This window comes from Pseudochaenichthys georgianus, chromosome 11 (genome assembly GCF_902827115.2).
Source record: "Pseudochaenichthys georgianus chromosome 11, fPseGeo1.2, whole genome shotgun sequence".
In the NCBI taxonomy this organism is placed as follows: domain Eukaryota; kingdom Metazoa; phylum Chordata; class Actinopteri; order Perciformes; family Channichthyidae; genus Pseudochaenichthys; species Pseudochaenichthys georgianus.
In genome coordinates this window covers 7,173,601-7,188,527 of record NC_047513.1, presented here as the reverse complement: position 1 = coordinate 7,188,527, position 14,927 = coordinate 7,173,601, and the positions used below count along the sequence as shown (strand labels likewise).

Sequence of the window (14,927 nt, the reverse complement as noted above, 5' to 3'; positions counted from 1 at the left end):
GGTTCGTACGGGTGCTTGAAATCCTTGAAAATGCTTGAAATTTGACGTGGTGTTTTCAAGGTTGGGAAAGTGCTTGAATTTTGGGAATGGTGCTTGAAATTGAGATAAAATACTTGAAAATGTAAATACTTTACTTTTACAATAAATTGCTGTCTGACTGAATAGTTCGCTTTTTAGATTAAAAGAAAAGAATTGCTTCGCTTCTACATAAAACAGCTCCGCTGCGGCCTTCCCGCGCTATACGCGCGACCTGCAAGTGTTTGTTTTACGTGTGACCTGGGCATTCTGATGGGAGTGATAGATGACTGTGTGCCAGGAGGTTGCAGTTTCAACGAGCGTTGGCTAGCAGAAGACAAATACAAGCCATGGCTAAGACGAGGGTCAAGCCCACGAGTATCCTCCTGCAAAGTTTGCAAAAATAACGATGCGAGAGTCTGCGCTGACGAGCCATATGAAAGGTACGCCATAGTAGAGCATTTTAGATTAGGCTAACGTTGCATGTTACGTTTGTTCAAGCTGAATAGCGAACTCGATTGAGGGATAATAATAATTACAGGGGACAATCATTTCAGAAGAGCGTTACAGTCGCCATCGTGTGGTGTTCAGAGGATGAAGCACTCACGGCATTTTGTGTTATTGTCACGAAATATAATCTATTGATTCGACACTGAGCGATTTTGAAAGCAAAGTATTTCTACTGGTGGTATGTTTCGTGCCTAAACCAAATGTGACTTGATCTATCGAAATCAGTCACATTGACCCGAAGACACATTTTTGATTGTATTACTGGTCTCGGGGAAGCTCGAGAGTGTGTGTGTGTATTTTTGTGTTTGTGTACTGGGGAAACACTTACCTGTTAGCATCTGGCATCTGTTAGCATCTAGCTCTCCTGCTCACAAACATTTAGCCATCCCTGCTTATACAAGTAGTGGTTTTAGTTGTCTGCGGAGGCCAACTCCCACCTGTCGAGTACGGCTGTACTGAGGTGTTTTTCCTCCGGAGACGTCGCGAAGAGACGGAGCGGCTCCACCTGTTGCTGCCTGCGATCTACGGAGGCCTGCTCGTCGCGAAGAGACGGAGCGGCTCCACCTGTTGCTGCCTGCGATCTACGGAGGCCTGCTCATTGCGAAGAGACGGAGCGGCTCCACCTGTTGCTGCCTGCGATCTACGGAGGCCTGCTCCTCGCGAAGAGACGGAGCGGCTCCACCTGTTTGCTGCCTGCGATCTGCGATCTACGGAGGCCTGCTCCCACCTGTAGAGTACGGCTGCACTGGAGAGGTTTTTACCCCAGAGTCGTCGCGGAGAAACGGAGTGGATCCACGCATCGGGCTTGACCTGCTTCCACCGGGCGTGTGCTGCTGTGCGGAGGAGGATTTTACCACGGCTGGGGCCTGCTTTCCACCTGTCCTGGTTCTGCTGTTGCAGAGGCCTGCTTTCACCCCGGGGATACCACGCTGCTGCTTTCGTCTGTCCTTTGCTGCTGTGCTGATTTTGCTCCAGGAACATCGCAGATTCTGTGTGCTGGTCTGGGAAAATGGCCCATATCGGAATTCTGCTGTGCCTGTTAACTATTTTGGACTATGAAAAGATCTCTAGTCATTCTGAGGAGTCTACTGGATTCAGGTCTGTTCTGCCACCCGCAGTGGGCATCCCCTGCAAAGGTTCGGATGTGTTACACAAACAATTACCGGTTGCCTTGTCACAGTCAATCTGCTCGACAAAATATGTTTGTCTTTTTTGTTTTCCTGCGATGATGTTTCTTCAGGACTGCTTCTTAAGCTCTTATCACACTCTCGCAGACTTTTCCGGTGATTCTAAAGTAGATCTGGGTTGGGTTTCATCCACTTGAATGTGCGCAGTCTGTTAGGTAAACTAGATTTTGTCCATATTTGGGCGAGCTCGACTGACGCTGACGTCATTGTTTTATCAGAAACATGGCTAAATAAATCTATTTTGGCCTCTGACATTGCCTTAAATGGTTATAATGTGTATCGTACCGACCGGCCTAATAAAAGTGGTGGCGTTGCCATTTATGTTAAGAATAAGTTCAGTGTATCTACATTAGTTTCCAAATCTATCAGTAAGCAATTTGAATTTTTAGCCTTAAATATAGAAGTGGCAAAGGGTCAACAGGTCATGGTCGTGGGCTGTTACAGACCCCCCTCAGCTGTCAAAGACTCCTTGTCTTCGCTAGCAAATCTTTTATCGCAGCTAGACTACAAGGAAATAGTGCTACTTGGAGATTTTAACTGGGACTGGTTAACTGCAGTGTCAGAGGATTTTAAAAACCTTTGTATCTCTTTAAATGTTACTTAGATTGTTGACAGTCCTACTCGCCCTAATATTAAGTCCCCAAATAAATCCTCCCTAATTGATCTCATTCTAACTAATGTTCCCTATAAATACTCAGCTGTGGGAGTATTTGCGAATGATCTGAGCGATCACTGTGTTGTAGCCACAATTAGGGACACAAAAGTCCAAAAGGTTAAACCACGTATTATCATCAAGAGAGACATAAAACATTTTGTGGAGCAGGGTTTTGTGCATGATCTGTTTGGGTTTGATTGGGGAAAAATCGATTTGTGTGCTGATGTTGAGACTGCATGGTCTTATTTTTATCTTGGTTTTATGGAGATCATTGATAGACTTGCACCCCTGCGTACATTTAGAGTGAAGGGACGAGACAATCCTTGGTTTTCTGCTGAACTGTCTAGTCTCCTGCATGAGAGAAACAAGGCCTGGGCAAAGGCTAGGAAATCAGGCTCAGAGGTAGAATGGCTGCGTTTTAGGCAGCTAAGAAATAGATTCACTTCAAATGTCAAAAGTGCTAAATCTAAGTATTATCTGTCAGTTACCACAAAGAACCTGAACAACCCTAGAAAATTCTGGAAAGCCATAAAATCGATATCCACCGGTGATATCCGTAATGAACAGGTCTCCCTTGGAAAAGAGATCAATGATCTCAATGGGATTTTATCTGTATAAATAAAGGTTTGAAATGAAATGAAATGAAATGAGCTACCTCCGTGCCTTACCACAGCATCTGGCACTATATCGGATAGGGATACCATGTTAAATAGTTTTAATGAGCATTTTGTGTCCTGTGGCTCTCTGTTTCATTCCGTTTCTAATTCTGCTTCTGTGAACACCACAGTCGGTGACTCAGAACAATGTGGTCTGGAAAACCCTTTCAGTTTTACTCCTTTTACTGTTGATGTTGTTCGTGAAGTCTTAACCAAGCTAGATCCTAAAAAGCCGGCTGGTCCGGACAATGTAGAACCTTTCTTTTTAGAGATAGCTGCAGATTTTATTGCTCCACCTCTTACTACTCTTTTTAATCTCTCTCTCAGCACGAACAAAATCCCAAAAGTATGGAAGTCAGCTTATGTCCTGCCACTACTAAAAGGAGGGTAGGCCACCTTATTAAACAATTATAGACCCATCTCTAAATTGTCAGTTCTGGCTAAGGTTCTTGAACGCCTAGTGAGTGAACAAGTAAAGGAGTTTTTATGTACAAATGACATCCTGTCTAAACATCAATCAGGCTTCAGAAAGCAACATAGCACCATCACTGCCACAATGAAAGTGGTAAATGATATTACGAGTATTTTAGATAATAAGCAGAGTTGTGCAGCTCTAGTTGTTGACCTATCCAAAGCTTTTGATACCGTCGATCATCGCATTTTGAAGCAGAGGCTGGTCAGTATTGGCATATCCAGCCATGCAGTGGGGTGGTTTGTGAACTACTCTCTGAAAGGTCCCAATGTGTTCAGTTTGATGGGCTGTCTTCTGAGTGGTTAAACATCACTAATGGTGTACCACAAGGTTCAGTTTTAGGTCCGCTATTATTCTCTATCTATATTAATAGTTTAGGTGAAAATGTCGAAGGAGCAACCTTACATTTGTATGCGGACGATACCGTTATGTACTGTGCAGGTCCCTCGATTAACGAGGCTGTTGTTAAATTACAGGCTGTTTTTAACATTATTCAGGCTCAGCTCTCTGAGCTTAAGCTTCTTTTAAATGTGGAGAAAACATTTTGGTTTTGGTGTCTATATACGCTGGGATCCGGAGTCATGGATGATCCTGCGGTCCTGTGTCCTGGATCGCGAGCCCTAGATCTTGAGTCGTGGCTGTGGTCCTGGATCATCGGTCCTGGATGGATATCCTCGTGGATTCATCTTCCTATTATACACACATGCATGTCCAAACATTTGGACTACCTATGTTGCAAATGTATTATCTTTTCAATTTACACACGGCATCTATTGCACGTCTGTCCGTCCTGGGAGAGGGATCCCTCCTCTGCTGCTCTCCCTGAGGTTTCTCCCATTTTTCCCTTTAAACTGTGGGTTTTCTCCGGAAGTTTTTCCTTGTACGATGTGAGGGTCTAAGGACAGAGGGTCTAAGGACAGAGGGTGTCGTATTGTCATACTGATATTCTGTACAAACTGTGAAGACCACTGAGACAAATGTAACATTTGTGATATTGGGCTATATAAATAAACATTGATTGATTGATTGATTGAAAACCAAGGTAATGCTCTTTTCTAAAGCTAAAGCTAAAAATACTGCTTTGGATATTGTAACTACGCAAGGAATACAACTTGAAGTGGTTACCTGTTACAAATACTTGGGTATCTGGCTTGATGATTGTCTCACTTTTAAATTTCATGTAAATAACCTGCTTAAAAAGCTGAGGGTTAGGCTAGGTTTCTTCTACAGGAACAAGTCCTATTTCTCGCTTGAGGCCAGGAAAAGGCTAGTCACTGTGACCTTTTTACCTGTGCTGGACTATGGTGATTTGTTATATATGAATGCACCTGCCAATTACCTGAGCAAGTTAGATGCTGCGTATCACAGTGCACTGAGATTTTTGACAAATTGTAAAGCACTTACGCATCACTGTACCCTGTATACCAAGGCGGTTTTGCCATCACTTACTGTACGGAGGCTCAGTCACTGGTACTTTTTCATTTACAAAGCCATGCTGGATAAACTACCATCTTATATCTGCTCTCTGATCTCTCTGCGAATTGAAAGTACTTATTGCCAGAGATCGCATGCTGTGATTTTATTAAATGTGCCAAGTGCTAGGACTGTCTTAGGGAAGAAAGCTTTTAGATGTGCAGCTCCACTAACATGGAACAGTCTGCAAAAAGAATGGAAAATTACCAAGCTAGTACCACTACATGTTTTTAAAGCTCGGTTGGATGCTACACAATCAGATGCTGTTGGTACCTGTACATGTGGTGAAATATGTAAATTGTAATCCCTGTACATTTTGCTGTATGATGTCCTTTTGTTGTTCTGTTGTTTATGTGTTTATGTCTTCTTGTGGAACCTACTGCTGCAGGTCTCCCTTGAAAAAGAGATCATTGATCTCAGTGGGATTTTACCTGGATAAATAAAGGTTTTGAATTGAATTGAATTGACTTACAAGAAACACCGGCTGTTGTTATGCTTGCTTACATTAGTCCTTTCTCTGCTTGTAATTATGCCGTTACAAGCTTCAAAGTTGTATTTATCATCTGAATTTGCCGAAACAAGTTTAATATTCTGAAAGCGAAGATGAAAACAAACTGTCTTTTATATAAAATTCAAGTATTATACAAGTAAAACTACATTTTGCTTTAATCCCATGTAATTGTAGAATGAACACAGTCTTCCTTTGAAGATGTATAAGTCAGGTGTCTTGAGTAGTCAACATTACCTACAAATCATTGTACACATTTGTAAATATTAGTTACCTTTTGTGAGTCTATTTTTATGCAGCTCGAAGTGATTTTGTGGCTCCAACTCAGGCTAATACGCTACCAGAGGTGGAATAAGTACTCAGATATTGTACTTGAGTAAAAGTACGAGTACTCAGATCTTGTACTTGAGTAAAAGTAGAAGTACTCAGATCTTGTACTTGAGTAAAAGTAGAAGTACTCAGATCTTGTTCTTGAGTTAAAGTAGAAGTACCAGAGTGTAGGAATACTCTATAGTAAAAGTCCTGCATTCAAAATGTTCCTCAAGTTAAAGTACAAAAGTATTATCATCAAATTATAGTGAAAGTAGCGACAATAAAAGTAGTCGTTGTGCAGATTGGTCCATTTCAGAATAATATATATGATATGTTTTCTAATGATTGATCATGAAAGTGTTCTCAAAGCTGGTGAAGGTGCAGCTAGTCTGAATGACTTTGTAGACTGCAGGGTAGCTGGTGGATTTACTCCAGGTGGAACTAAAGTCTGATTCAACACTTGGTTATATTTCACATCATTCATCCAGATCTGTAAAGTAAAGGTATTAAATACATGTAGTGGAGTAAAAGTACATCATTTACCTCTGACTTGTGTTTACTGCCAACCTAAAAGTACCTGAAAAATAGTAATCAATAATGTATTGAAAAGTTATTTGGCTGATTGTTTTATATTGGCTCAGCCAGGTAATATGGGAGGCCTAGTCTACGTACAGATCACTCATTTTGAAATATTAAACTTAGTTTTATTTTCTTTAATTTTTCATCCTCGTGTAGAAGGCTATCACGAAACAGGGCTGCACATAAGAACTGGTGCGCAGGTGCGCATGCGCACCTCCACCAAAAAAAGAGCACCGGGTCATTTGAAAAAAGGTGCATTTGCGTACCAAAATAGAGGGAGAGAGAGAAGAGAGGAGAGAGAGATATGTGCGAGTTGCATATGAACTCAGGGTCGGCCCGTAGCACTGGCATTATAGATGTTCGCCTAGGGCGCCAGATCTGGGGAGGCGCTGGCAGTTCTGGGAGGGAAATATTTTTTTGGAGCGTTGGGGCTCATCCTAATTTTCGGCCTTGATGTAACAATATTCATAATTAAGTAAATGTAACACCCTTTTCATCCCGGTTACATGTTTCATTCGCCCTGTACGATGGGCGCTGTAAGTGATGAAAATGGGGGATGTTGGCTTATCTGGCGCCCGCAGCTCACAGCCAAAATGCGAGTGAGCGAGGGAGAGAGAGAGAAGGGCGCACCTCCCGGTACCGGCGCTGTTGTTATTAGAATCTGGTGCTAGCTGCTCTAACGGATGTAAGAAGAAGATGTTTCTACAATGATGTGGAGGAGAGTCCTCTCCAGTCAGACTGAGAGGCTGATACTACAGCTCAGTGAGGTAAAGGACTCTGAGTGAACTTTAGATAGTTCACTTTAGTCTAAGTTCAAACAGTTTGGTCACAATTTATGTAAACACATATTTCCAAGGCACTCCTTTATAATTATTGGGATAAACAGGTTTGAAATCATTCCAATGTATACTAGGACAGTAACCAAAAATATCCTTTAAAACTGGAGATAAAAAAAAAAAATGCATAAATAAATGTTAAGGTAAAATAAGATATGAATGAACAACACAAATAAAATAAGTTACATTAATTTGTTATTGGCTATGGTAGGTTATTGGTTATGTTCACATACTTATTTGATTACATCCACTTGTCTAAGATGACGTGTGTGTTCAGTGTTCACCTCTGCATGTGTGTTCTGTGTTCACCTCTGCATGTGTGTCCTGTGTTCACCTCTGTGTGTTCAGTGCCGTGTGTCTGGCAAATAAAGTCAAGACCCCCTCAAAAGTTACGGTTTATTTCATTTTAAGGATGAGCACCAAGCAACATCTCCAGGTGCTCCTTTGAGAACCAGGGCAAACAAGTTATGTGCACCCCATTTGGTTGTTTATAGCATAAAGAACATCTGATTTAATGTGAGGTAGGGAAATAATCATTTGAGTATGTGTATATAAATATGTAATTTACAACAGCTGTAAGATGCACGAAAAGCTTGAAAATGCACCTTGAAAGTGCTTGAAAAGTGCTTGAATCTGACTTTGGAAAAGGTGTGAGAACCCTGAAGACAGTCTTTAGACAAGATCTGGTTAATGACAGGAGTGATTACATAATTGACCCAAGTCACTGATCCAGGTTTGTTAAGGAAGATGACTCAGATGAGGAGCACATGACCTTCTCCGCAGTCTTCTTTTATGTATAAGACATCATTGACCATGATTAGAGATAATTGGGGCTCCATCAGTGTTTCAGATCAGATCTAGCCTGAAAGATGATCATCCTGTGAGACTGTATTACTGGCTTTCAGCGGCATAATTACGTGACTCTTTCTGAAAATGTGTTGCTCAAACCCTAATTACAATCATCACATGGTAATGATGGTCCCTGATGAGGCTTTGTGCACGGCATAGGCAGTTCACACAGGGCAGTAACGGATGCTGGATACAAAGGTCTCAAAGGTGCCTCGTGCATTAGGTAGCGATACAATACGCAGTGTCACGCTCCATGGAAACAACAGGGCAGCTGCTGTGAGGTCCTTTTGAAAATCTGTTAGTTCACGGGATGAGTAATTGATGCTCATCTGGTGGCATTGCTGTGTATTAGTAATAAGGCTCTGAGACAATATGAAGCCGAGTCACATGGGCAGCAACATGACAGGTGGCATCTACGTCTCTCCTGGATGAGTTATTTTTCAGCTCTCATGTTGAAGGAATCTTCTTTTGGCCTTTTAATAAGAATAACTTTATGGTAATGATGTTTTGCTTTGTATTCATATCGGATGTTAAGAGGAGAGTTTTCCTGCGGGATCAGAGTGCCCTATTCAATACGAAAGAAGTGACCTTTCTGCTCCTCACGACTTCAAAGCCTTCTCTTATTAAGTGTTTGCGTCTTTGTGAGTCATGACCCCACGGCAGTGCAGTTTAAAAACGACAAATATATCAACCATTTTTACATGATTCAAAAATATATCCCACAGTTGTTTTACTTTCTGCCATTCCTAGGCTTTTCTCCACAAATAATGCTTTACAAATTAGTTGATTCATGTATTTGTTGATGGACACAAACAGTTTAAATAGCTAACTAATCTTTCAAGCAAAACAGCCAAATCAAATCGTGATTCCAGCTTCATTTGCTATGCGTCCAGTTAGGGCTGCAACAAACGACTACTTTGATAAAAGATTAATCTATCGATTAATGAAACGATTAATCGACTATTCGGACTATTATGCCGTGCACAATTTCTCAAACGCTCTTATTTAGCAATCAACTTTTAGATTTAGCTCGAGGTTCTTTTAGGCATGTGGAAACTAACAATGAAGAATTCCGCAACACACCCAATAAAATATACAGCGTTTTCAACAATATAGAAGCTTAAAGTTAAGAGCTTTAATAAAAAGGTGAGTTTTTAATGACATTAATGTAACTTATTATTAATACCTTTGGGTTTTGTATTGTTGATCAGAAAAAAACAAGCAATTTAATGATGTTACCTTAGGCTCTGAACAATTGTAACATGCATTTTTGGCATTATTTTTCTTCTTATTTGATTAAACACAAAATAAATAATTGTTAACTTATTCCAAACTGTTTGCTCCTTGCATTTGAATGAATTAGGCATAGTTTATATTAAGGGTTTCGCAATTTTTCAATATAATAATTAATTGTACTGGTGGAATTATATAGAAGAATAGGAACAACCTTTATTTATGCCCAAGGGAACATCTAATTGTTCACACAGTGCAATACACACACATTAGGTGAATACATATATACACATACAAACAGATGCATTTATGGTGAGGTGTCAGTCAGAGCAAACAGGCTGCCAGGCTTTTCCGGAGGCAGGGAGCAGTTGGGGGTTCGCTGCCTGAATCAAGGACACTTCGGCAATGCCCAGGAGAAGAAATACAAAGTCCATACAGACTGAGCTACTTGAGGCCTATTTCTTTTCAAAGATATCCCTATACACCTCTTCTAATATGATATAAACAACCACATTCTGAATCAAATCTCTTCTGAAAATCTTATTAAATTAAAGGACATTTAACTTTGTCTCAATCTGATAACTCTGTATTTGTGAGCAAACTACTTTTCATTTGCCAAGTAAAGGACTCTCATAAGAGTACACTAAAACAGGCTTTAACACGTGGTTACTTTATATGGGCTATTGATTTGTTGAATTAGCAGGAAACATGCTATATTGTGATTTATGTCGTTATCAGGATATGAAACAACTCTTTATTGGGATTGAAGATCTCATAAAATATGGGCCAGCCCCTCTAAGACTGATGTAGTGCAGGGGTCACCAACCTTTTTTAGGATGAGGGCTACTTTCAAAAAATAAAACAAGTCGGGGGCTACTTTTACTCCTCTTTTTTAGTTTTTTGCAGTGTATATATTTAGCACATTTAACATTATTATATGCTTACCTTTAACCTTTGTGTGCTGTTTGGGTCTGTGGGACCCGTTTTCAGTGTTTACTAAAAGAACAAGTATGCAATTTAATTATTTTAATCTGCTTTATTTGGGGGTGGACGGGCCTCACCTCCTCTAGGGGGGTCCGGGGGTATGCACCCCCGGGAAGAGTTTTTTTTAAAATGTTGAAGTGAAATGCATCAATCTGGTGCACTTTGAGCACAAAATGAATTTATGGGTACAGCTCTCAACCCTCATATGAAAGGGAGCTGTATACTTTTCAATAATCCAAACATCTTTTAGAATATGATCACAACCAATAACAAATAATTTAAACTGGTTTATTCTTATCTTATGTTACCTAGTTAGCATTCTTTCTTTTTATTTATGCATATTTTACTAATCACTCCCCTTTTAAACTGTTTTTTGTTTTTTTACTGTCCTATAGTACACATTGGAATGATTTCTTACTTTATCTATATTAAATAGATAAAGGTGTGCTCTCCCTAGCTCTCTCGCTCTCTCTCTCCCGCGCTCTTTCTCTCCCTCTCGCTCGCTCACAGAGGCTGTGTGCTCCTCCGTGGTGATGACAGCGTGCGTTAAAAAATAATAAACATATTTGTAAAGTGGGGGGACACAAATGGGATTTTGAAAAGTGCGGGGGACATGTCCCCAGTGGAAATTAGTATTAGTAAAAAACTGCCCCTCATGTGTTGTATAGGCTGGCATGATAGGCTGTTCAATGGGGCTGATGTGTTGTGTAGAATCTGCCAGAAGGAAAATCACGGTGAGGTGCCGCTCCCCATTGCTTTTCTTCCCGACTGCAACGCTGGTCCAGCAAATCAAGCAAGAACGCGATTGGTCGATATTCATTGTGGGGGTGGGGGAGGAGGGGTGTTAGATAGACATAGAGTTGTAGTAAGTAGATGGAGTTCGCTATGATTTAGGTTTTGTTTATGCATAGGGTAGATTCTTTTAATTACATTTCCTTTTTTGTTTTGTGTATTTCATACATTTTGGATTTGCTTGGCGAGCTATTTTTAGAACATGCCCTGCGGGCGACTCACGTTGCCCCTGCGGGCGACTCACGTTGCCCTTGGGGGCGACTCACGTTGCCCCTGCGGGCGACTCACGTTGCCCCTGTGGGCGACTAAGTGCCCACGGGCACCGTGTTGGCTACCCCTGATGTAGAGACAGTTATATGTTTTCTGGTTTTGTCGGTGCAGTATTGAATGTCTGTTGTGCTTTTCAGGACACCGCCCTGGGAAAACCGAGAGAGGTGTACAGTTTAACCTCTGACCCCAGCCAGTGTGAGGGTCGTGTGTGTGCATCGCTCAGCCTCACCTCAGCCACCTGGGCGGCTCTCTCTGACGGAGCCGGCACGCTGACCCTCCTCCGCACCGGCAAGAGGGGAGACGGCACCTTTATGAAGTGGGAGGTAAGAATAACAGGTGTTTACTGTTGTTAGTTAAAACATTTACTATTTTACAATCATGAATACATCTCTGATAGGATATTAGGTGTTTGAGTTGCAATGTTTTCTGCAGTCGATGTGTAGTTGAAAGAGCAGTAAGTAGTAGTAGTAGTAGTAGTAAGTAGCTGTTTCTCCACCTCTATTGGTGACTGGATGGTAGTGCAGCAACATTACATGACCATTCTATGATATACAAAAGTCCACTATATCTGCAGCGGATAGGTGCAACCTCAAAAATAATTTCATATTTACACCTGCACTTTTACAAAAGACATCTTTGTTTATTTACATTTGTATTTCTAATGGCACTAGATTGATATTTAGTTCACAGCTGAAAATAAGGCTAGTAGTGGGAGAGATGAGGGATGCTTTTAATGACTACTGGAGTCAAGCCAGACATCTCAGCAACAGGTGATATCCTCTTTGTGGAGCAGCTCTCCTAGTTATTATAAAAGATCATTCATTTTGATTGTGACAAATATGTTTGTCCATGCCAGCAGACACATTAGCTGGTGTCAACGTTTGATCTTTTTATAATTTCTCATAATCTTGGATTGCTTGTAAAATAGTTCAAAGATATGGCTGGTGACATTTCTTTTCTTTTCTTTTTCTTAATGTCAATAAAGTCCTTGATTTACCAAGTCTGTGTAACCACAGCCTGATACACATATTCCTCTGTACAATATCATTATTAAAAACACGTGAGTGAGTCGCAGTGTTGCACTGGGTGACATGGTTATATATAATGATGAACACTAGAGGTGGCGGTGATTTATGTAAGAATGAAGACAAGATTCTGAATCGACAACTTAAAAGCTTTAAAAATGTAAAAAGAAAAGAAACTAGATTCTGCTACTGACGCACAGTGATTCAACACACCAAGCTCGGAGAACAACTGGTGAAGCATTATTGTTTGATATGTTAAAAAAAATCCAACAAATACCAGTTCTACATGTTAGTTTGTGTACTGTCAATATTCTGAAAAATAAAAAGGCTAGGCCTACACAATTGATCAGGTAGTTTGATTTGATTTTTGTAAAAATCTTGCAGTCACTGAGAGTACATTTATTAAAAAGTGTTTATTTGAGAAAGTTTAGCATGAATGAATGGGAGCTTTTGTGTTAGAATTGCCTGTGAGTTTTCAGTTAATCAGAAACAGTGGATTTAACAAATACGAAAGCTCCGTATTCCTGAACGTACTTTACAAAGCACTAATGCCTTTATGTACACAGCACAGTACAAATTAGCCTCCCTATATACTGAATACCAAATCAAAAAATTCCCACCCTTCGTAAACACAGGCTCTATGATATCCAGTGGCGTTTCTATATGTACAAAAGTGGTGGGGCACAAAAAACGTAGATGTCTACACTTAGGTCGCCACTTATTATTTTTTTTTGGGTACCTGGCTGGGGCCCCCTAGTAGCGGCGCGCATATTTCAGCAGCAGCGCTGCGCCGCGACTATTTGTATATAGGGGAAACACTGGTCTATATATAAGCTTCTGCAGTGAGGTTCATGGCTGGTGAGGCACTGGCACTGACTCTTCAGGTTTACAAATATTATATTTTGACCTAAATCAAAATATAATATTATTTTCAAAAGCCTCTTTAGTCTGATGCTTCAATTAATTTTAAACAGACAGTTCAACAGAAGGATACCCAAAAAATGTAATTTTATCATTTAAATATTGAATTGTTCTCTTAGTAAGATCCCATTTTCAATAAAATGGTGGTCTTACCTTGACTTGAAGATGAAGTCCATTTGCCTATCCTTCTGGACAAAAGTCATGTAGTCCTCCTTATCTTCTTGTAGTTTCAAAAGTCTATCATAAATCAAAATGATGGATTTATGATTCGAAAATGATAAAAGTAGGGTAGACATGTGGATATTATCCGGCTGAACAAAACGTACATTTATCTAACAGCTACGTTTCCCACAGATCTTATTTTGAGCTATTTTCTAAAATCCTATGGAGAAATCTCATTGCTTTTTTGTGGAGGGAAGCCATGCGCAGCTTACTTCTTGGTTTTAGGACGCGTCTCTCTCCTCCTCTTCACCTGCTCTTCACACACCACACTTTTCGCGACACACGTACTTACAGTCAATCAGCTCTGAATGATGTGAGATGGCAGCACTTTGCCCCTATGGTCATTATTTTTTGCCACACACATTAAATAGGAAAATACTCTGAGCATGCGCAGTGTAGTTTTTACAGTCACCATTGACTTAGACAGTGAGAGGGAGGGGCAGGATCGGGTTTTGTCCCACATGGCTCAAAACAGCTCAATAGGCACACACTGTAGACACTAATTAGAAGAACACAGACTAAAACAACAATGTACAGACGAATCAGATGATTAAACATGATCTTAAAATATATTTTATATATATTTTAATTTATTTTTTGCATTTTGTTGTAATCAATATTTTAATACTTTCTGCTGACACTACACCTGCCCCTAATGACCAGTCGCCACTGATGATATGAATCCATCCTACATACTGTATAAGCTGGCTCCTTTTGTGACAAAAGGAAAGAATATTCAAACAAAAGTTGCCCAAAACAATAATTTATTCCAAACTGGTCACAAATAACAAATAAGCAAATTGAGGAATGAAGAACGAAGAATGGAACAGACTAGCAAGTGTGTAGGTTTGGGTCATATGCATCTATAATTAGCCAATAATTAGCCTACCTCACGATGTGCCTAGCTAATTATTAACTTGCTTTACTTTCACGGAACACATTTATGGTGATAACAAATTTAACAAAGTAACATATTTACAAACACATTTACTACGCCACTGAACATACTTACATTTAAAAGTGTACTGCACGGAGTCAGCCATTTTCCGCCTAAGATTTTGGAAATTGGTCCGTGCATAAAGAATTGTGGGTCATTTAAGACAGCCGAGGATACACATAAGCAGCCTTGACATTATCTGCAACGAAGGATTCAGTCCTCGGTAGAATTCCAAGGATCCTGTACATTGGAACAGTCCTTCGGCGGGATTCGATGACGTAGCATCCTTGAAATAGAGGCTCTGAAGGATCCTTCCTTGACGTTGAGAAGCAGCTTGGGACTGTTCTGCAGCCCTCTTAAATAGTCTGGAACCAGGGGCCACAGGTGGGTCTCATCTCTCCTGATTACAGGACCGGACCCCATCTCCAGACTCTCTGCAAGAAAAAAACTCAGGTTTCAACAGCACCATACAATGGACAACCACAGGGTTG

At 40.5% G+C, this 14,927-nt stretch overlaps 1 protein-coding gene across 1 annotated transcript in view; it reads left to right on the top strand.

Annotated features, from left to right (window-relative positions):
* The window catches only part of nudcd1 (NudC domain containing 1), a 58,647-nt gene that overhangs the window by 1,803 nt on the left and 41,917 nt on the right, over positions 1-14,927 (top strand). The window contains exon 3 of the mRNA XM_034094457.2: positions 11,469-11,654. Coding sequence (XP_033950348.1) covers positions 11,469-11,654 — 186 coding nt within the window. The remainder of the gene's footprint in view (positions 1-11,468; positions 11,655-14,927) is intronic.